The sequence below is a fragment of the Lathyrus oleraceus genome, chromosome 6, assembly GCF_024323335.1.
Source record: "Lathyrus oleraceus cultivar Zhongwan6 chromosome 6, CAAS_Psat_ZW6_1.0, whole genome shotgun sequence".
In the NCBI taxonomy this organism is placed as follows: domain Eukaryota; kingdom Viridiplantae; phylum Streptophyta; class Magnoliopsida; order Fabales; family Fabaceae; genus Lathyrus; species Lathyrus oleraceus.
This window is the reverse complement of record NC_066584.1, coordinates 455341922-455366690: the sequence shown is the minus strand read 5'-3', so window position 1 is coordinate 455366690 and position 24769 is coordinate 455341922. Positions and strand designations below refer to the sequence as shown.

General features: G+C 38.2%; 1 protein-coding gene across 1 annotated transcript; it reads left to right on the top strand.

The window, feature by feature from the left end:
* Nucleotides 1–2830: 2830 nt before the first annotated feature.
* LOC127096214 (uncharacterized) lies at nt 2831–4390 on the top strand. The gene is made up of 2 exons (XM_051034812.1): nt 2831–3986; nt 4110–4390. The coding sequence occupies exons 1-2, from the start codon at nt 2831–2833 to the stop codon at nt 4388–4390; spliced, it is 1437 nt and encodes a 478-aa protein (XP_050890769.1).
* Nucleotides 4391–24769: the final 20379 nt, after the last annotated feature.

Sequence of the window (24769 nt, the reverse complement as noted above, 5' to 3'; positions counted from 1 at the left end):
TTTGATCAAAAGGTAAAGCTTTGGAGACCTTCAAACTATAGAAGATTGCATTTTTTATATTCCAAACCTCCATAAGTGTCTGAAAGTTTATTTTTGTATATGAACACCTGTCAATCAAGTAAGTTATTTTAGCACCAGCCTTATCCCGTAAACTCCATGGCAATTCAACAATAAAATGAGTTTTTATGCCTTATTTCTTCCAAACTCATTATCATGCTTTGAAACAGCCTAAGGACATTTACTATGCCTTAACGTTAAATCTCATAGCATGTTCTTGTCATGAAAGTATTAAATCACTTGTGAAAAATGAACAACATTAGAACCTTCTAAAATATATAACCCACATATTTTAGACCTTTTAACCAATATCATTTTAACATGAAAAATCTTTAACATACTATGTTCAACTATAGTGCAATATCCTAGATTATGAAATAAGCTTGCAAATAATAAATATTGAGCTCTAAAATATAAGGAACTCACGATCATCAAACATTTTAAGTCTGTCTGTACCAAAATCATGAATCTTATAAGTCTTGTTGTCACCAAGGCGAATTATTCCACATTTAGAGACAAAGTATTATTTCCTTGAACATATGTGATAAGATCAACTTGAGTCCATAACTCAATTCCCATCAATCTCCAATCTAAACTCCATTAGTGCACCAATATTATCATAACTATCCTTATTTGAGACAACAACAATCTTAACATAATCTTCATCGTCTTCCTTCTTGGGACATTCATTCATGAAGTTACCGGACTTTTGAAAATATAAAGCATTTTAACTTTGACTTGTCAAACCTCTTGGATTTGGACATCCCTTTACACTCACTTTTTTCCCTTGAGAAGCTCAAGCATTCGTCATTATCGTTATTTTTCAAATTTTCCACCTTCAAAACTTCCTTGGATCTCACAACCTTCTAGACATCATCCAAATTAATAGTATTTTTCTTACCATGAAAAAACGAATCTTTGAAGTGCTCAAAGTATCAAGATAATGAGATTAACATGAGTATAGCCTTATGAAATTCTGTCAACTTCTCAATTGTGGATATGTTCTCTACCATTTTGAAGGGGTAGAGTTGTTATTTCAAACACAACCTATGATCCAAAAACTTGGTCATATACATTGATTCAAGTTTGCCTATATTAAAACCGCAATCATTCCTTAGAACTTAATCCTCGATGCACAAGAAAATGACACCCATGGCCTCATCCACCGTTTTGTTCTTCTATGCTTGTGTTAGTCGTGCAAGTATCAATGTATCATCCTTCGATGCTTCAACATACTTTTGTTACGTTACTCTTTCTTGTAACTTCAATTTCCAAAAATTAAAATATTTATTTTTAAAAAACTTCTTGATATCTCATTTATTACTCATGATGATCACCGGTAAACAAAACACATTTGTCCCATAAAGAAACTTTTTTACTCAGACAATCAAATTGATCTACTATGGGGGAGAGAACAACTCTCTGATTCATTATTTTTTCAAGAATTGTTACAAGAGATTACAAAAGAGTTACAAGAAATTAGTAACCCAGGATCCTAAGAACGAATCATATTTTCAATCCAAGAGTTTTTCAACCTCTCGAACTTTCTTTTTATGATTCACACAAACCCAAGATGTTTAAAAGTGTTTCTCAATCCCCTTGCATACCTTCAAAGGTTTCCCAAATTTCAAAAATACAATCATAGGAGTATCTACCCTTGCCTCTCTATGTTTCCCTTAGGATTTTCATTTCCTCCCTTTCTCTTAAAGACTACACTTTGAAGGTTATGATTTATCTTAAAGACTACACTCTGAAGATTATGAAGACAAGAATGATAGTAATACATTGGTTGAAATCTTACTGATCCCAAAAGCACAATCATTAACAAAACAAATGGATCCACCAACTGAAACAATCAAGTTTCGTATCCACAAATAGTCCGAACCAGACTAGTCATCTAAGGACAGTCGTGATCGACTTACCTCTACTTCCGCATACGTGGAGACTGACTGACCTCCGACAACCACAACAGCTGACTCGGCCTACAATGATCGCGTCGGGCCGACAACCGCCCGCACCTCGTCGGTGCCTCCAACTTCTCTGCTACTTTTTGGCGATTTTGATTTCCTTGGTTTCTTACAATCTCGAAAAGTATTTTCTTTCTCTTCATCACTTGAGATTTTGGGTAAATCTACACATTTATTCCACAAGATAACAGAATAGTTGTTTCTGTTGAGTACACACCCTCTTCCATCGGCATACGATGGTTGTTGGAGTTCACTCCAATGCGTTGCTTTTAACTCTTCAAAATATCACACCATCGCAAAACCCTAGTTAATAAACCATGGTGATTTCAACAGAGTTTTCGTTGGTGGTGACAGTGCTTGTGGTAACATAGTTTTTAACATGGCTATGCGTGCTGATGAAGATCATGTTTAAAAAGTTGTCTTCTTTTCTTCATGGGTGAAGAAATGTGTTTGCTTGATCTATTGTATATCTTCATGAGATTTTTTCATTTTCTTTTTTTCTAATAATAATGCTTTCTTGTGACGATGAACTGATTAGAAAATTTCTCCAACTCGTGTTTATTAAGTATGCATTTGAAGTTTTTTTGGTTATTTTTGTCTTATTTTCTCAATTGTAGTGCAATTATCTAGTTTTAGTCTTACCTTTAGTTAGTTAGTTAGAGTTTGTTAGTAGATAACTTGTTTGTTATAGTTTTCTACTAACTCTATATATAAATGCAAAGCATATCATAATAGACTCAGTTACCCATTAATACTCCTCTACTTTCTTACTTCTATACCTTTTGAGTTTTGGTTCAGCCTTCAATATGAGCAGTTCAAGAACGGATCACACGTTTGATGATGTATTGGCGTATGTAAAGACAGTAAGATTTGTGTTTGAAGATAAGATTGAGAAGTTTGACGAATTTGTTAGACTCATACGTGATTATGAAGCCAGAAGAATTGATGTAGAAGCTGTCAAAGAAGGAGCGATAGAGTTGTTTGAAGAGCACAAAGATTTACTTTCAAGATTCAATATCTTCTTGCCAGGAAACGAAATCTCACTTCCCTTGGATGATGAACAACAAGGTGATGATGATGAACTAGCGATCAAAGATGAAAAACAAGGTGATGATGAGCAGAAAGATAATGATCAACAAGGTGTTGAAGATGCATTCGCGGCCAAAAATGAACAGAAAGATGATGATCAACAAGGTGATGGCGATACATTAGCGGTCAAAGATGATGAACATCAAGGTAATGACTATGCATTAGCAGTCAGTGATGATGATGATGATGAATTTGCGGCTAAAGATGAACAAAAGGTTGATGAACAAGAAGGTGATCATGATGCATTAGCAGTCAAAGATGAACAAAAAGATGACGAACAACAAGGTGATGCCAATGTATTAATGGTCCAAGATGAACATATTGACGAACAACAACGTGATAACGATGCATTAATGGTCGAACTCGAAGATGAGCGTAATGATGATGCACAACAAGGTGATGACGATGCATTAACAATCAAAGATGAACAACATCAAGGTGATGAGGATGCATTAGCAGTCAAAGATGATCAGAAAAATGATGAGCATCAAGCTGATGATGATGATGATGATGCATTGGCAGTCAAAGATGATCAGAAAAATGATGAACATCAAGCTGATGCATTAGCAGTCAAAGATGATCAGAAAAATGATGAACATCAAGGTGATGACTATGCATTAGCAGTCAGTGATGATGATGAATTTGCGGCCAAAGATGAACAAGAAAGTGATCATGATGCATTAGCAGTCAAAGATGAACAAAAAGATGACGAACAACAAGGTGATGCCAATGCATTAATGGTCCAAGATGAACATAATGATGAACAACAACGTGATAGCGATGTATTAATGGTCGAACTCGAAGATGAACATAATGATGGTGCACGACAAGGTGACGGCGATGCATTAACAATCAAAGATGAACAACATCAAGGTGATGAGGATGCATTAGTAGTCAAAGATGATCAGAAAAATGATGAACATCAAGCTGATGATGATGATGATGATGATGATGATGATGATGATGATGATGATGATGATGATGGTGCATTGGCAGCCAAAGATGATCAGAAAAATGATGAACATCAAGCTGATGCATTAGCAGTCAAAGATGAACAGAAAGATGATGAACATATGGGTGATTGTGATGTACTAGCGGTTCAAGACGATGAACACCAAGGTTATGATGGTGCATCAGCGGTCGAAGATAAGCAGAATGATGATGAACATCAAGGTGATGGCGATGCATTAGCGGTCAAAGACGATGAATACCAAGGTGATGATGATGCATTAGAGGTCCAAGATAAACAGAAAGATGATGAAGAAAAACAAGTTTGATTTCGATCATGTGAGTAGAATTCCAGAGGTTGATCTTTAATTGAATTGTTGTATCAAATAAATTCTTCAGCATAGCATAGTAATAATCAAGTTGCATCATTAGTTAATTTCAAGTAAATTGTATATTTCTGCATAATGCTAGTTCTTTCAGCTAGTACATAGAATAGTATCTTTCTGTCTTACATAAAATAATAAGAACTTGATGCAGAATCACATTCAGTGATTGTTAAAAAGTTGATAGGGTTGCTGTAATTGTCTTGATACTTGTATTCATGATGGATTTCTTACTCTATACCTAACAGAAAGTGTGTAAAATTACCACTATCACTATCACTATATATAACATTGATCAGTTTCATATTTTCTTTATAACGTTCCATATTTACTATTGAATTACTGAAAAAAAGGAAACACAAGATCTACTTGGTGAACAAATGTGTAAGAAGCTAATATGCTATTATACTATTATGCCATTATGCATATTTCCAAACCAATGTAGTAGTAACACCCCTGATTAAAAACATGTCCAATGTATGATTCATGGAAACAAAGACAAAACGTTAACTCAACCATTTCTACAAATGTGAAACACATTAAAATAATTTAAAACTATTGTACAAGATTAATCACCTTCATTTCAAACCAATCCAAAAATCACATAATATTCCAAAACCTCTTGCTTAAGTACTTGATAAAGACATTCCAATTACTTGTGAAGCTATTTTATCAACTTTGAAAAGTACTTTCTAGCATGAGTTTATTTTATATTGATTGCGGGTGTTGCGATTGTGGTCATTGGGGTCGTGCGGCATATATTTATATCGGGTAGTGTTTCAAATACACACTTCAAAAATATTAAATGTTAAGATTTTTCATTATATAATAAGTAAATTGAATTTTAGGTGTTGGAGTTCAACAATGAACCTCCATTGATGCACAAGAATTGACTATATATATATATATATATATATATAGAGAGAGAGAGAGAGAGAGAGAGAGAGAGAGAGAGAGAGAGAGAGAGAGAGAGAGAGAGAGAGAGAGAGAGAGAGAGAGAGAGAGAGAGAGAGAGAGAGAGAGAGAGAGAGAGAGAGAGAGAGAGAGAGAGAGAGAGAGAGAGAGAGAGAGAGAGAGAGAGAGAGAGAGAGAGAGAGAGTCATCTTACTTTGAGCTTATATACATTCATCCAAATTCAAATGAAACCAATTTCATCCCTCAAATTAGTGAAGTGTTCAGTTTTGATTGCTTTGGTCAGCACATATGCAAGTTGCTTCTGAGTGTTTACATGAACAACCTCATGTACTCCATTTTGAACTTGATTGCGCAAAAAATGGTACTTAGTATCAACATGCTTGCTTCTTCCATGCAACATTGGATTCTTAGCAAGACTCGTGGAAGATTTTTTGTCAATCATCAATCTGACTGGTTTGTTCACTTTGAACTTCAATTCGTGCAGCAAATTCATCAAGCAAACAACTTTTACAAGATGACAAAGCACCAACTATGTATTATGCTTCATAAGTTGAGAGAGTAACCACTATTTACTTCTTAGAACACCAAAAAATGGGAACTCCTAGATACATGAAGAGGCACACTGTAGTACTTTTTCTGCTCACTCTGTCACCACACCCGTCAAAGTCTTAATAGCATATAGTATCATCTGACATTTCAGATGGAAATAAAATTCCATGCCTCATAGTCCCTTTTACATACCTCAGAATCCTGACTGCAGCTTGGTAATGTGGTCACTTTAGTTTACTCATAAACCTACTTAGCATTCCAACTACAGATCATATGTCAGGCCTAGTGTTACACATTATATCTCAGAGTCCAACTTATGATCTATCTCAACATGTGTGATCGCTGACTTATAATTCATCAACTCAAATATCTTCAGCAGCTCATGTTCATACTTAAGTTGATGCATAATGATTCCATTTTCAGAGTAGAGAATCTCCATCTCTAGAAAATGTATCATATTCCCAAGGTCGATCATATCAAATGCATTCATCAACACCCTATTGAACTTATTTATCTCAGAAGTACAACTTTCTGTCAGAAGTATGTCATCTACATAAAGACATACTAGAATCACATTCCCTTTAAAAGTATGCTTCACATAAACACCATATTCCATTTCATGTTTTTTGAAACCCAAATGCTTGAAAAATGAATAAGTTTTCAGATTCCAAGCCCTTTAAGCTTGTTTCAGCCCATACAAGGCTTTATGTGGATTGTACATCATCCCTTCTTTATTCTCTTTCACAAATTCGGGAGCTTATAACATATAAACTTCTTCTTGCAATTGACCATTTATAAAAGAGATAATCAACCATATTGTTTCATGTCTAGCTACAGGTGCAAACTCTTCAAAGTAGTATAAACTAGACTTTTGTAAGAATCCTCTAGCTACTAACTTTGCCTTATGCTTGGTAACTGAACCATCTGGCTTCAACTTTGTCTTGAAAACCCATCTCACATTGATGTCTTTCTTGTTGCTCGATAGAATAGTCAGTTCCCATGTCTTATTTATTTCAGTGGCCTCAAACTCTTCCTTCATGGTGTTCACCTACACCTTCTTCTTGAGAGCCTCATTGATGCTGGAAGATTCAGAGTACCCCATCATGGCACTCTGTATGACTTCCCTTTCATAGATAATCTCAGTATTATGCAGCAACTCAAAGTCTGCAAGTTTCTTTGGTATCTGTCTAACTCTCAATGGCCTTTAGAATTGTGCAAGTTCACCTTTAGAAGCGGGGCCACCTTCACAAGCTCCACTTCAGAAGTTCCACCTTCAGAGGCTCCACCTTCATAAGTTCCACCTTCGGAGGTTGGGTTACCTTCAGATTCAGATACACCATTAAAGTCAGATCCACTATCAGAGTCAAAGTCATCTTCAAAGCTAGACTCACCTTCAGGGTCAAAGTCATCTTCAGATTCAAACTCTCCTTCAAAGTCAGAATCACCTCCAGAGGTAGAATCTCCTTTATAGATCGAATCAGACTCTAGTGTTGACACTGCCCTAGAGTTGGATTGAGACTTACTCAAATCCCATGTTTCCAATTCTTTTATTATGGCATCTCTGCTAACTTCAACTTTTTTGGTGACTGGCAATAGAGCTTATAAGCAATTGTACTGTGGTAATCTATGAGCAACGTGACTTTTCTTTTATCATCCAATTTCCTTTTAGCAGCATCTGATATATGTTTGTAGCATACACAACCAAACACCTTGAAATGGCTGACACTTTGCTTTCTTCCAGTCCACTTATCAATGGGAACTACTTCCTTTAACTTCTTTGTTGGACATCTATTGGGCATATATGCTGATGTAGAAATTTTTTCACCCCACAATTGCTTAGGTAGATTCTTCTCATTCAGCATGCTCCTTGTCACGTCAAGCAGAGTTCTATTTTTCCTTTCAGCAAGACCATTATATTATGGAGTGTATCGAGCAGTCACCTCATGTTTAATACCATGTTCCTCACAAAACATATTGAACTCTGTTGAGTTGAGCTAACCTCCACCATCTGTTATAAGGATATTCGACCTTTGTCCACTTTGATTTCCAACCTTCACTTTGAACTTCTTAAACTCGACAAACACCTCATGTTTGAAGTTAATTAGTGATGCCTATGTCGTTCTTGCAAACTTATACACAAATGACACAAAGTACTTGTTCCCTCCAACCGGAGGTTCCTCAAAAGCCCATGTACATCATAATGCACCACACCCAAAGCTTATGTTTCTCTTGGAGAAATTTCTGATGAGAATGGGAATCTCGATTGCTTGCCGCTCATGCATATATCACATGATTTCTCTGGTGCCGCAATCTTAGGAATTCCATGTACCAGATTCTTTGAACTCGGATGCCCTAAGCATATATAGTTCATATTCTCTAATATCTTGTGCCACAACTTACCTTCCCATTCAGCATTTCTTGCACTATGATATTGAGTGTCTATTATTGGAAAATTCACCTTGAATGTTCTATTTCTTCCCAGTTCATACTGCATATATAGCTTTTGATTTCAGTCATACAACTTCAAGAGATTCTCCTTCATGATTACTGAAAAATCTTTTTCAATCAGCTGACATACACTCATTAGATTGTTATTCAAGTCATGAACATACCATGCATCCTTGATCAGTACAGTGTTTCCATTGTTCAATTTCACTCTGACATTTCTGATTCCTTTAGCATTCAGACACTCATCATCAGGACATTTGATCTTGGTCATTTTACCAAAGTCAAGATCAATCAACCATTGCTTGTTTTCATTTAGGTGATTTGAGAAGCCATTGTCCATATTCCACTAGTTTACCATTGATCTACCTTCATTCTCAGATGCCATCAATAGCACAGGTTCATCATCATAATCTCCTCTAGCTATGTTGGCTTCTTCACCCTTTCTAATCTTTATTGACCAGTAATCAGCCGCAAAATGGCCAAACATGTTGCAACCGTAGCACTAAACCTTTCTCTTTTTAAATTTCTTCTTTCCCTTCTGAACATTCTGATGTATTTTATCATAATTTGAGAGTTCAAACTTCTGAACACCACCACCATACTTTTTCTTGTTCTCTAGCCATACTTGCTTCTGGTTCTTCTTTCTGGAAGAAGCTTTCAGAGTCTAAGCTTTTAGAGCATGTTCTATCTCATTCTCAGAGTTTCTTTTAGTCAGACGTAACTCTTGTGCCTCTAAACTACTCTGAATATCTTCAATTCTCATGATGCTAGTGTCTTTAGAGTGTTTTATAGCTACAACTATGTAATCAAACTGAGGAGTAAGTGATCTCAGTACCTTTTCAATGATTACTTTTTTAGAGAGTGTTTCTCCACAAGACTTCATCTCATTCATGACCACAATCACTCTAGAGATGTAATTAGACACCTTCTCATTGTTCTTCATTCTAAGATTTTCAAATTGCTTGTGTATGGACTGCAACTTGACCTTCTTTATTAATGCGTCACTACCGTAGAAATGTACTAGTGTATTCCATGTTGCCTTTACCATCTTTGAATTAGCAATTTTCTTAAACACCTTCATATCCATACACTGATGGATATAGAACAAGGACTTCAGATCCTTCTTCCACATTTCACATTGCACTTTTTTTGCTTCAATTTCATTTTCTGTAACCAGCGTGTAACCGTCATTGATGAGATCAAGAACATTTTAAGCTCCAAACAACACATATATTTGAATCGACCACTAATTTAAATTCTTTTCGTTGAATAGTGGGAGCTTTTTGTTCAAGCTTCCATTTTTTCCATTCATCTTCATTCTTATGCAAATCACTCAGTTCTCACCAACACTCATTTTTCCCAAACCCTGAGAATCAAGATTTGTGATTCTCTTCAATTTTGAACTTGAATCCAATGCAAATTTTAGGAACAAAATCAATCACACGTCTCACTACACTTATGTTTCCTGTGAATCAGAACCGGAGCTCTAGATACCAATTGTTGAAGTTCAATAATGAACCTTCATTGATGCACAAGAATTGAAGAAGATGAAGAAGAAATAATTGTAGAGAATTGAGAATAGAAAGAGAAAAGAATTGTAACCAACTTTCAAACTTTCTCAAAATGTAGAATTCTGTTACTTTGGGCTTATATACATTCACTCAAATTCAAATGAAACCTCAAATGAAATGCAAACTAAACTAACTTGAGGTGAATTAAAATTAACAATGGGATTATGAAATTTTGAGGTTTGATGAAAATATTCGAAGAACATTAATTAAAATTGTCTTATGTAGTTTCTAATGAGGTTAGATGCCCAGTTTTAAATCACAATGCAATTGTAGTCTGATGCGGTTGTAGAGGCTACAACATCAACAATATTACGACAATAATTGTGGTTGTGGGCTATAATTTAAAACCATGTGTCAGGATTCAAGTGTGGGTGACTAAGTCCTACATCGAATAGAAATGGAGGAAATGTAGGATATATAAGATAAGTGATTCATACCCCCATTATATTAATGTTTTAAATGTATATGTAATGTCAATGTCTCTTGGATCCAAAATGTTTATCCCATCGATACTTCGAGTCCTCCTAGCACTCCCCAACAATTGGTACAAGAGTCATGGTTAAACTAGTTAAACTCAATGGTGGAGCGGAAGTGGGATCCTAGTATAGATTAAGGATGATAATGTGGGTGACTAATACTTGTGAGGAAGTTATTAGGATTCAAGTGTTTTTACTTTAAGTCGTAAGTTCTACATCGACTAGAAATAGAGGAAATATTGGATTTATAAGAGAAAAAGACACATACTCACATTTCCTTAATGTTTTTTGTGGATATGTAGTGTCAATGACTTGTGGGGGAGATTATTGGGATTCAAGTGTGGGTGCCTAGGTCTAACGTCGACCATAAATATAATAAATGTATGGTATATAAGAGAGGTGATCAAACCCCCATTACTTAAGGTTTTGGTTGGATATACGGTGTCAATGTATCTTGGATCCTTCATTAGGAAAAATTTGACTATTTTATCTTCAATTCATAAAGAGTTTGATCTCTATTTGGTGAATTTTACTTCCATATAGTCGATTTTATTTGTTTCAGATGAAAGAGAATGAGACATGATAAGTTAGGTCTGAATCGAAGCATAATGCATGAAGATTGTGCAAGGAGGAGACCTCTAGTACAAAAACTAAAGGACACTACAGCCTGGCCGTAGCAGGTGCTACGAGTTGTAGTAGGTTCCTCACCATTTTTCCTAACTTGCCCTCATAATAAGGTGTTTTCTCCAATAATCTCTAGCCTTTCTATCAAAGGGTTACTTGCAGGACCGGTTATAAAGTCCTAGACTTCGTGTTGAGTGTATGGTGGTTTAGTTGGTACAAATTTTGGGATGTTTAAAAAAGGAGTGAAGATAACTCTTTGTGAGTTGAAAATATAGTAAAGTAAATACAATAAAAGACAAAAATATGGTGGATATAAAGGCAACAAAATAAAGACAATTTGGTAAGTTGAATGACTGATAGATATAAATGGACGCAAAAGTACATTTTTTGTAGGGAGATATACTCTTTTCTCGGAACGCTTTGGTACTTCAAGTGTACTCCTACTACAAATGATAAAAATGTCACCTTTGAAAATGATCCCTATAACTTGCTTAAATACTAATAAAACTTAACCATTGGGAGGTTACGAATCTGTCTTGAGATGACACGTGTCGGCCCACTTCTCCCGTGTATATAGGTAACTACTCACGTTTCGGCCACCCACGATCGCTCCTCATCATGGAGAGATATCCTTTGACTTCGACTGGCCCTTTTGATGTCGACCTTGGATTGTAATATTCCTCGTCCACCTCCTATTCTGATAGACTTTCTAATCGACCATATTTTCCTTCTTTGGCCGAAATTTGTCAGCGAACAAATTGCCCCCTGAAAAGGTTGGTTTTGACTTGAGCTCGTCGATCGAGGAACTTTCCTTTTGATTGTCCAAATTTTGGCTAGCCGTCTCATCAATAATTATGGTTTAATGTGTTATGATGTCTTTCCTGTAGTGTTGTTTCCCAGACACACTGCCATCATTATTAGTTACCCCATGTAGAAGTGCATTTATAGGTGTCATGGGAAGATCCTTATTAGAAAATATAGATGTGGTGGCATCCTCGGTCCATATGAAGGTGGCTTATCATGATAGAAAGGGAAATTTGACCATTGTTAGCGCCAACTTAGGATAAACAAAGTGGATCAAGAAGTTAATCCTTAAGGACATCCCAGTGTTGGCAGCAGGGGTAGAATAAAATCCGTGGGATAATGAGAAGTTCCACATGGACACATACGAAGACGAGGTTAGGCACATCCCAGATAGTGAGTTTGAATTCGTCTATCTTGGAGATAACCCCATCTGGTCAGTAAAGATAGGATATGGGCTTTCCGTCGGGGTATGATCCACCTTAATCGAAAGTCTCCAAGGTAATACAAACCTTTTCTCTATCTCGCCATATGAGATGCCTGGCGTCGACCCCCGCGTGGCATGACACAAATTAAATAAGGACCCTATCGCGTATTACGCCTCGAAACGGAGGAGAAGGCAATCCCCGTGGAAAGTTGAGGCTACCATAAGCACGGTGAAAGGCATATTCAACGCCATATTCATTTCCAAGGTGAAGTATATGGAATGGATATCCTACGTTGTTCTAGGGAAAAAAGCCTCAGAAAATGGAGGATGTATGTTAACTACATAGATCTTAACAGGGCCTACACGAAGGATTCTTACCCGCTCCTAAACATTGAAAAGCTTGTGGATAATTCAGTTGGGTATCAACTACTATCATTCATGGATGCCTACTCTGGGTATAATCAAATACCTATGTTTGGGCCCGATCACGTAAAGACAACATTCATAATCGAGCATGCCATCTACCATTACAACGCCATGCCTTTCGGGTTGAAGAATGCTAACGCAACATATTAGATGATGATGAATAATATCTTTCAAGAAGAGATAGAGGAGACATTGGAGGTGTACATGGATGACATGATTGTAAAATCTAGTATGGAGGAGCTTCATGCTCATCACCTCTAGCAGGTTTTAAAGAGGGTCTGGAAGTACAACGTGAGACTTAATCCAGAGAAGCATACCTTAAGGGTAAGAGCATGCAGGTTTTTAATTTTCTCCTAATTGAGTAAGAAATCAAACAAAACCTTGACAAGTGCGAATTAGTTATTCAAATGAGTGTGCCAACTTCAAAGAAGGAGGTCCAAAAATTGAATGGTATGTTGACTGATTTGAACAGGTTCATCTCGAAATATGCATAACATGTTTTTCCTTTCTACAGGCTATTGAGAGATAAAGCAAACTTCAATTGGACACCTGGCTACACCCCTAATACTTACCTGACCACTTTCTAGGGAAACATTGTACCTATATCTAGCAGTTGTAAAGGAAATAATGAGTGTCGTCCTTGTTAGATAGTCTGAATTTAACTAGAACCTTGTCTACTTAATATCGAAGGCACAAGTCGGGGTAGAGACATGATACCAGAAGATTGAAAAATTAGCTTTGGCATTAGTGACGACATCACAAAATACTATAAGGTACTTCCTTGTACATGCCATTATAGTTTGGACGGATATGCCCGTGAAGTAGGTGTTTTACCGACCGAACTTGGTTGGGTGTTTGACAAAATGGGCCATTTATTTTTCAGAGTTTGAAGTACATTTTGAACCAAAAATAGTGATGAAAGCTAATCTGCTAGCCGACTTCTTGGCCGAGATGACCCTCGTACCTCCAAATGTCGGATCGCACATGGGTGATATTCAAGGACGGATTATCTAACAACCGAGGAAGTGGTGCATGTGTAATTATAGGAATAACACTACCCGAATAAATAAGGACCGAGTATACTAAGCTTCAAACGGACTCCCAATTGGTCATCTCCCAAATAAGGGTAGGTCTAAGCTAAAGACTCGTTATTGCAACGGTGCCTCGAACTAGCAACTGAAAAGCTGACGAATTCAAGGCATTAAAAATTGCTCATGTTTTGCTAGAAGAAAATAATCACGTCGACGTATTATCCCGGTTGGCCAGCACAAAGAGTCCATGGGTTAATCATTATTTCGTCTAGGAAACCAGGAAAGCACCAAGGGTCGAGTCCTTGCTGTAAGACCCCAATTTTGGCCCTAAGATCCCTCATGGCCCATATCATATCATATCATGGCCTCAAGGATCATTGCATACCCTAGCTGTCCTCTTAGTGGGTGGGATACCTTGTGAGTGTGGTTCTTGATCACCAAGCATGTATTGCATTTGTATGTCATTGCTTTTCATTTGTTTACTAACCAAAAGTACAAGAATATTGTCATCTAACCATGTTGCTTGCAGCTGAAGCTAGCCAGGTCAAAACAGTCAAATCAGGCCTTGAGCAATAGATGGTGGCCATTCTTGAAGAATTTGGACACCATGATCATTCATAAAAAGTTCATATAACTTGTGATATCATTTGGAATCAAGATCCCATGTGAAAGAGGCTTGGAATTCATCAGAACATGGCCCAGTCAAACAAAAGTCAACAAAAGTCAACTGTGGTCAACTGTGCATTTAATCAGGGATTGGAGGGTGTGAGATGGTTAGAAAGACCTCATTCATGTCCATACAAGTCTCATTTTACATTTCAAAGATCAAGGTTGAAGGATTTGAGGTCAGACAAAAAGTTTCCCAAAATGGAAATGACTTGTAATTTTCACCTGCCAAATATGGAAAGTTTTTCGCCTCAAGATAACTTCATGATACAAGCTTCAAATCAAATTTTGTCCAACATGAAAGTTGAAGATCTCATTCTCACCATTCCAAAAAGTCCAAGAACTTGAAAATCTCATGTGTGGTTTGCAAGATATGGTCCAGTGAATTTCAAAAAAGACCCGTAATCAGGAGGGCATAACTACCACATGGATTGTCCAAATTGCAAGTTCTTTATATGCACAAACTCCATTTGACATGTACTTTCATGGTGCATAATTAGATTTCTTCAAAATTGCTCAAGGCAAAAGGTCAAATTTCAACTGGACTGTTAAATGAACCAGGGGCAAAATCGTCCAACTTGTGAAATAATTGGAATTTTTGAGTGGGGATTTTTGCTACACTTCATAAATGGTATTTGAAAATTGTTGGAATATTCATAACATGCCAAGGCTTCATGGTTTGAGAATTGGTTTTGAAAATGAACTTGAACAAATGCATACATAGCCATCACATGTGGAAAATGCAAAATACTCATCCAATCAACATGAAACAAGTGGCAACAGGTCATGACAGGTATTTGGGGTTTGTGTGAGCTGGCATTGAGCTGTCATGAGCTGGCATGGAAAAGACATTTTTGCCCCTAGCTTGAAATTAACACTTATGCTAAGCACATTCCAATTGGTTAATTAGTGTGATTAAGTGGTAATTAAGCTTGAGTATATAATCCTAATCATCATCAAATCATAAGAGGATTCACATTTCACAAATCAGATCAAAATTCCCTCCAATTTCTGAATTTTCTCTCAAGAACACATCAATGCAAATTGGATCGAATCTCTCTCATTTCTTCATCAATTTGGAAAATTCCTTTTGCTGCAATTCCATTCAACTTCTTCTTGAACTGTTTTGGTGAATCGGATGGAAAAGAGCCACAATTCGCAACTGTCCAAGAAAGCTCCATCAATGGTGAATTTGATTTTGCGCATTAGAAGCAACTTCGATTGAATTTGAGCATTGCATTCAACTCCTGGAAGATCATTCTGCAACTGTTTTTGACTTTCACACGCCAATACCTCACGATTCATCACTGTCATCAAACGAAGGTACCCTTAGTTGCTCAGTTCTCTTAAGAACTTGCATTGCTTTGCTTATAAGCAATTGGCATTGAGGTATAGAACCTTCTTCTTCATGTAGTCTGGAGACCCGGCCCGTTATTTGGCCGGGCAAACTGTCTGAAGTCCTCCTTAAGAGGCATTGTTTGTGTTTGTTTATGTTTGTCCCAAGCAGGAAAAGTCCTCATTCGAGGCAATTGGTGGATCAAAGAGATAAGTAGCCTATCTCCCACTATTCTGTGTGTCTTCTCCTTGCTCCCATTGCATGGTTGTAGCATTGAGATCCAAACCCAAGATCTATCGAGTCTAATTGGGGAAAGAGTTCCATCTTTCTGAACTCCCCCACATTCTTATATTTACATGCTCTCTCGGACTTGAGATAGAAGCAATGAGGCACACCCCTCATATACTTGCATCTGCTTCACCTTAGCCCCTCAATGGCAAGGTTAAGAGCGACACTTACCTCTTACAGTGGACTTTCATAGTCAAACCCTTTTGCTTGAGCCTCATTGAATGGTTATAGCGTGTGCTACTTGAATTTATGTGATTGATTACTTGATTCATTTATACATGATTACTTGATTGCCATTGTGCATTTACTATCATTGATTGCCGTTGTGCATTTATCATCTTTGTTTGCCATTAGTGCATGACCATTTCTTTTGTCCTTGTGACATTGATGTTTTCCCATTGAGGACAATTGTAAGTCCATATTGATTGGCTTTTGCTCCTAGGATATGGAAGAGATAGAGTGTAAGACCTCATTGGTCACTCATATCTTCTTTGCTCTTTGTTTGGGCATTGTTGTTGTATGTGAGGATTCATTGTAAGTCCCTGTGATGTGGCATTTGTATTCCTAGGATCATACTGTGGAGGTTAACATAAGCCCAGATGGATTGGCAGTTGACTTCCCTGTTTTGTTTTTGTTTTATTCTGATGGAGATTAGTGTAAGTCCATAGAGTGGCTTCTGATATCCTTACTTGTTTTAGGAGACAGGTATAAGACCATTGAGTGGCATCCAGTATCCGCTTTTATTTACTTTCATCTGTTACCATGTTCATTGCTCATTTGTAGCCTATCCCTAAGGACTCACTTGAATCATCTTCTATATGATTTCAAGAGGTGGACCCTTCTAAGAAGTTTTACATTCCACCATTATCCATTCACCCCATTGTGTCCTAAACTTTTCACACATACTTTTAAAAACTTGAAATAAGTGTTGTGCAAACATTCTCACCTCTTTCCAAATTAGAAACTTGGACCTTAAATCCATGATTTTCCAAACTTCATTTTTGTAAATACTTCTTTGAATTGACTTTAATCATACTTTGATCTTTTTGTAAATAATCCAAATAACTTCACCCATTCAAATGATTTTGTGGCTTTGTCCATGTTTGTTAAGTCTTCATACATTAGCTATAGGTTTGATTTACCCTAGTTGGTTGATATTAATCTCACCTATTTGTCCTTAGTTGATTGAATTGTAAGTCTTCCTTGCTTATTATAGGGTTAACCCCTCTCTAGCAAGTTGAAGCTTTTCTCACATGGTGGACTTGTTGTTTCTTAAGGTTGAGTTTTCTCCCGTGGGTAACGTAAGACCTTAGAGCTTGTGTTTTAAAATTGAATCCACTAACTTTTGGAAATCTTTTAGCCGAACTACGGCATTTTGATCCTTACCTTTGATGGAAGGTACGTAGGCAACGGGTTCATCCGTTCGAACACAAAAATAATTAATTTGTACATTCTTTTCTCATCATCCCAATCATGTTTGCACAATACTTATGTCATGACAAATAATAATTTTCAAACAACAAAGTGTAAAAAGGGCTCCCTAGGAGTACCTAGGACGCATTGGGTGCCTAACACCTTCCCTTTGCGTAATTTACCCCTTACCCCGATCTCTGATCTTTTCATTGGTTTTCTACGTGTAAAACTTCTTAGGCTTTTGTTCGCTTTTTAGCCAGTCCTCAGGATAAATAAAAGTGCGGTGGCGACTCTATGTTTATTGTATACTTTGCTTATGATTTAATCAATAGATCATATAGTGACGAATACACCGCTACAGAAAAGTGGCGACTCTGCTGGGGATATTATCCTTGGTGGTATTGCCTACTTTTCACCCTTGTTGTATGATATATTATTATTTGTTATTTGACATATTTTTGTACGATTTGGGATAACTGTATTGATTGTAATGTTTGAATTGCTTGATATACGAATGCTGTTTGCTTTGGTGATCTCTGTGAGATGAGTTCTATACCCGAACTCGAGTGCACTCTAGGATAGGAGAATGGCATAGTCTTGTTGACTGGTGTGGAGTAGTCCTTAGCCAGTTGACTTGCGAGTCCATTCACTTGGTGGAGGTCATGTTGGATTAATAATGTCACACAAGTTATTTGTGGTTAGGCATTATTCTTTCAATCATGTGCCTTAGAAGCCAAGGACCTTAGTTTACCAAACCCATCTTGGCCTATTTTTAGGACGTAGTGCGGAGGTCGTTCAGATGTAAGTTCTGATGCGATTGTCACGCGATACTACACTCATACGAGTCTCTCTTGAGAATATTTTTGGAATACGAGTATTCGTTCCTCCGATAATATCCGAGAGATGGGACGATGATTATGGGAACCTCTGGTAGAACATGTCTGGCAGGTTTAAACCCTAGTACACTCCCTTTGGGTGGTTCTTAACCAAGACTCCATGCTCGTGACTCTCAGCAAACCCGTGATTCATGGTTGAGTCGTTCAGACACCGTTAATATCAATGGATCCCGGATCGGGTGTAAAAACCTAAAATCCACCAAAGCGGCTGGTTGATATTAAGGGTGTTCGAGCCGGTTCATGTACCGTTAATATCAATGGAACTTGGGTGTTGATAAGGTGAAAACCTAAATCCACCAAAATGGATGATTGATATTAGGGATACGTTGAGCTTTCCCATGACCTTTGTTTGGTGTGCTTTGCTTGATCCTTGAGTGTGATTGTTGCATTCATGCATTCATGCATTCATCCGCATCCATATCATCAGATAAAAAGAAAATTTTCAAGGAACTCAAAGGAGTTTATTTGCAAAAAATTTCAAAACATGAAAAAACCGGGAAAAATTTTTCACCTGATATATCTGATGAGATATTCTCATGTATGATCAAAATGCTTAAATATTTCAAAGTTTGCAAATAAAACCCTCGAGTTTCTTTGAAGTAAAAAACAAGCATATGCATAAACACTTCATGCATCATTTGCATAAGCGGGTGTTTTGTTCCGGTCTCCCGTCTTGTGGTCTGACCCTGCGATCTTCATTTATTTTGAAGACGCACTTTGCCGGTACTATACCAGAGCTGATTCTGCCAGATTTGATGGATCATCCTAAGCAAGAGAATTATGAACTCAGAGGAGATATTTGCCAGACTATGTACTGTTGATGGATTTATTCCTGGTTAACCGATCCCGGGCTGGCATTGGCTACTGTTCTGGGGCACTTAATGAGCAAGGTTTGTTCACGAGTGGAGGATTCATCCATGATGATCAGTCTGTAGAAGAGGAAGTTGCTGCTATCATTGAAGAGGATGCAGAGAATATGAACAATTTCGTCATTCCTGGTGGTGTCTGCCACAATTGGGTCGCTGTAGATGTTCCTACAGTTATCCATAGATCAGAGTAATAATGTTCACTTTGTTTAAAACCCTTCTCCCATGCCAAAAGGAGAAGTGATGACATTGTTGGCAGCATTTAATACAATGATATTTCATTCAATTAATGCATTGTTAAACATTTATTTTCCCATTTGTTTTCACTTTTTGCTTTTTTGCATGAAATCAGTGATCACAAAAAACCCTGAAAAACAAAAATAGCCTTTTCATCTGCATAAATGATTTGCTTGTTTAAATTCAAAAGCTTTTCATTATCCAGAATCATTATGCAGGTTGATTCTAAAACCCATTGAACATAATGATCCAATGCCATCTCCCAACTTTGAATTCCCTGTATTCGAGGCAGAGGAAGATGATGTTGAAGGGGATTCCTGACGAGATTACCCAACTTCTTGAGCACAAAAGGAGCTCATTCAGCTGTATCATAAGAATCAGCAAAACAGTCAAACTGGGGCATTACAAATGTAATGTAAAAAAAAAAAAAGAGAAGAGGGTGAAAAAACCAAAGTAAAAGCAAAAATCAGGAAAAAAATTTCAAATAGAAAAAAAGAATAAAAGAAGCCTGATACCCTCGAGTCCCTAGTTGACTGATGCTGAATGGGTTCAGAGTCGTTATGACCAGCTGAACCTGATTGAAGAGAAGAGATTGACTGCCATGTGTCATGGTCAGTTATATCAGCAGAGAATGAAGAAAGCATTCGACAAGAAGCTCAAGCCTCGTGTGTTCAGAGAAGGTGACCTTGTGCTCAAGAAAGTTTTGTCTTTCGTGCCCGATTCTAGGGGCAAGTGGACTCCAAACTACGAGGGTCCATATGTTGTTAAGAGAGCCTTTTCAGGCGGAGCTTTAATGCTTACAACAATGGATGGGGAGGATTTCACTCGTCCTGTGAATTCAGATGCAGTTAAGAGATACTTTGCCTAAAAAAAAAAGGTATATGCAGATGAAAAACAGAATAGCTCGCTAAGTTGAAAACCCGAAAGGGCGGCTTAGGCAAAAATGAGCGTCTCGGTGGAGAACCCGCATGGGTGATCTAGGCAAAAGTTAGAGACTTGATAAAAAAGCATATTTGCATCCCGCTAGATTGAGTACCTCACCCTGGGGCAATCTAGGCAAAAATTAGGGATTTGGCAAGTAACTGCATCCTGACAAGACTTTCTGTTCACCAGCTGTCTTTTCGTCAGAGGATTCTCGATTCGTCGTCAACTGAAGATTCGAATACATCGAGATTCAAATTGGTAGAGAAAGGATCATTATGTTCAATGTAGCCCTCTTCCAATATATATCACTGATTTCAAATTTGTACAGATCTATGGAGTCTTGCCATTTGCAGGCTACCATTCCATCAAATAAATTTGAGCTTTTATCCAATTATTTGCACTCTTATTTGTTTCAATTCAACAAATGTTTTGCATGTTTTAATTGATAAAAATATCATTGTTTTAAAAACAAAATTTTTCAAAGATTATTGTTTTAAACAAAGTGAACATTCACAATGATAAAAGGATACTCAAAGAATTTCTCAGTGCTCTCCCAAGGGTGGCATGGTTTCCAACAGGTAAGACATTTGTTCATACTCCTGGTTTGGTTTGTATCCTTCTTCTCCAGATTTGGTTGTTGGGGTTGTTCCCCAAGCAGAGATTTGGTTGTCAGGGATGTTCCCTAAGCAGAGCTTCTGTGGATTTTGACTCCCCGAAGCAGAATGGTGTATTGAAGACTCAGTCTATTCTCCAGCAGTAGTCTCTCCCAGGCTTGATTGCTCAGGTGTTCAGAATATTTGCGGTTAGTGGGTTGGTATCCCCGTATCCCGTATTTCTCCTCAAGTGAGTTGCCAGCATAATTGCAAGTCGAGTTGTTGGTGGGGTTATTCCCCAAGCAGAGTGTCGTTGAAGCCTCAGTTTTCTCCAACAGCAGTTTTCCCCAGCATGGATGCTTTCCTTGTGGAAGATTCGGCGGTTGATGGTTTGCCACCTTGGTGCCTTGCCACTTTCTCCAGTGGGTCACTATGCCCAGACTTTATTTGTCTCCTTGGCACAGTAGAGCTGTTATTGACATCCCCATCCAAGTCGCGAGCAGAGTTGTTGTCACTCCTTCCCAGCGCAGTCGAGAGCGGAGTGTTTACTTTCTCTCTATCAGAATGGTTGATCTCCTCGGCAGAGCAGGATTTATTTTCCTACTCCGGGGTTGATTGGGTTGATATCCCAGTATTTTCATCCAACTTTCTCCAGCATTTTGTCTGCAGAGCGGTTGTCGTGGCAGTATTGCCTGTTGAACCTCTTTCAATCCCCGGTATGGTCGGTTGATAGCCCCGTCATCCAGAGATTGTATTGATTCCTTGATTACTTTTCGATCCTCAGTAGAGTGGCTCTTATTGCAGAATCTACCGATGTGATCCATCAGATGTGTGTTCGCCCCGAGTAGAGTGGTTTGTTGCAGAATCTACTTGTTTGGTGCTTTCCTTCCTCAGTGGGTTGTTCCCCAAGAGAGTAGTTGATGATATCCCCAGTAGAGTTGCTTGTGCAGCCAAACTCTATCTGGGTGACCTTTGCTCCCTCAGTGGGTTGTTCCCCAATGGAGTTATGTTGGATCCGTTCCCATAGTAGTGTTGCTAGGATCCCCTGCAGGACTTTGAGATTCTCTTGTTCGCCAACAGATTTGTCTTTGTGGCTCTTTGCCTGTTGTGACTTTCTGTGCCCCAGTTGGGATGATTGCTGACCCATTGCTCAGATTTGGTATTCTCCAGATATCTCTGATTCTTTTGCTTCTGCTTCCCAGCAGTACCCGCAGATCTTTGCTTTATAGCATGTAGATCTCCAGCAGAATTGGCTTTCCATTTGGTTTTCCCCTGGAAGTGTAATACCGGACGTTTGGTTCCTGGACCTGTTGTGTTAGATATGTCTGTTTTGTCAGCATTCATCAAACATAAACCACGCATATTCATGCACACTCATAAAACATTCAGATATTCATGTTGCATTTTTGCCATATATCCTTTGTTTGTTGTTCCCTGCTATGGTGATATGGATCTTTGTAGGTCTTCCTAAGCAGATGTCGGGTGTTTAATCTCTCCATATAGAGTCAGCCCATAAGCAGAAAGTGTCTGTATTTCCTTCTGCAGTTCCCCACTGAGATATACCCTCGTGGATGACGGTTTCTTCCGTTTCCTCCCAACACATATACTGGGATGGAGGTTCCTATTTGAGTTATATCCTCATTAGGACGTGTCTTGATTCAGTCTGTCTTTTCGGATCTTTCCTGAATTGACATTTGTCGTCTGTTTCTTGTGCTTCCCTGTGGTGATTTTTATCCCCAGCGGAGTTTCGGGCCTCTACCCTTATACCGGTAGTTGTAAGTCCTATTGTTCCTTGTCCTCTTGGCGGAACTTGTGGTTATATACCTTTCATTCCTCCGCAAGAGTCGATTTTTGGGCCTCTACCCTTATACCGGTAGTTGTAAGTCCTATTCTCCTGGCTTTCTTGGCAGAACTTGTGGTTATATACCTTTTAGTCCCCAGCCAGAGTTGTTGGTTTTCTACCTGGTAGTCGGTAGTCGTAAATCCTATTTTCTTACTCTCCAACAGAGTTTGCGGTCTGTTATAAAAACCTTAATTTTGGTTTCTCGTGCGGATTCATGATTTATTCTATCCCCACGCAGAGTTTTTGGTTTTCTACCCCGTATTCGGTAGATGTAAACCCTAATTTGTGGTTATTCCCACCAGAGTATGGCTTCTACCCCGTATTCGGTAGTTGTGAGTCCCATCTCTTTTCCCCTAGCGGTGGTAACCTTTGTGGTTCGATCTGGTTGATGGTGGATCTTCTGTTGTTGTGGTGTTATCCCTACCAGAGTTTTGTTCCCTGTGGTGATTGGTATCCCCAGTGGAGTTTGTGGTCTGCTACCCCGTATTCGGTAGTTGTAAATCCTTTGTCGCTGTGATTTTTCGCTCCAGCGGAGTGGTATCTTATGATACATATGGATAATTGCCGGTTGCTAGCAATTTTATCCTCAGCTGAGTCTTTGGTTTCTTACCCAGTAGTCGGTATTGTTAAACCCCTTGTTTTCTCAGCCAGATTTTTGGTCTTCTGCCCCGTATTCGGTAGATGTAAACCCTAATCTCTTTGTGGTTATCTTCATTCAATATTCGATGTTGATATTCCTCCCTGCCTTGGGTAGTTGCTCTTGAGTAAGCACTTGTATTCCCAGCAGTCTTCTGGATCATTGCTGGATGCTTGCAATGTTATCCTTTTGAAGTCGCCAGTGGGTCTTTTCACCGTTTGCTAGTGATTTGTTCCCCGGATCATTGGTTGTTTATCAATGTATTCCCAGTTTTGCGGATAATTGCCGGATGCTTGCAATTTATCTCCAGTGAGCCTTTCATTTACCCTTTTGTTGGTAATGTTGTTACTCCCTTTGATTGGTCATCATTATATGCCTGTTGGTATCCCGATGCCTTTCTTTTCGGTCGATTTATCCTTTATTAACCCTTATACCGGTTGTGGATGATCTTCCATGCGAGTATACTATCCATGTTCTGACGGTAATGGATAATATATCTCATGCACTCTTCAGTTGAAGCCTTTTGTGTTTCCCTGGTCGAGTAAGATTCGTTATTTCCCTTTGCGGAGTCGAATATTCTTCCTTGTTGTTGGATAATTGCCGGATGCTTGCAATTTATCCCCTTGAGTTGTCTTTCGTTTACCCGGATGCTTGGTAACGATTGTCTCTCTTTTTGGTTAGTCACCTATTATATACTTCGGTATCTCTGGTGTCTTTTCCTTTCGAGTATATTATTCACGGTCTGCCGGTAATGAATAATATGTCTCATGCGCTCTTTGGTTGGAGTCCTTTGTTGATTTTCCCCAGTAGAGTAAGATTCGTATTCTTTGTAGAATCGAATATTCATCCTTTAACCTGTTTGTGTTTCGGATGTGTGTTTTGGCATATATACCAATCCACGTTTTCGGTAGATCACCTATTATATGCTTCGGTATCTCTGGTGTTTCTTACCATGCGAGTTTATTATCTACGTTCTGACGGTAATAGATAATATATCTCATGCGAGTATTCTATCCACGGTCTGCCGGTAATGGATATTATATCTCATGTACTCTTTGGGTTTGTGTCCCCAGTTGAGTAAGATTCGTTTCCCGTTGTGGGTTCGAATGTCCATCCTCTAAGTTGATTTGCTTTTTCAAGCCCTCTTTCGGATGATGAGTGTTTGGTATATATACCAATTCACGTTTTGGTCGATCACCTATTATATACCTCGGTATCCCTGGTGTTCCTTTCTGTCTACTCCCTATTATGACCTTGGTCCCCTGTGGAGTCAGATTTTCCTGAGTTTTGTACCCTTTGTTGGTCTTTCTCAGATGCTGGTTGATTGATATCTCTCACCCTTATACCGGTCTTAGATA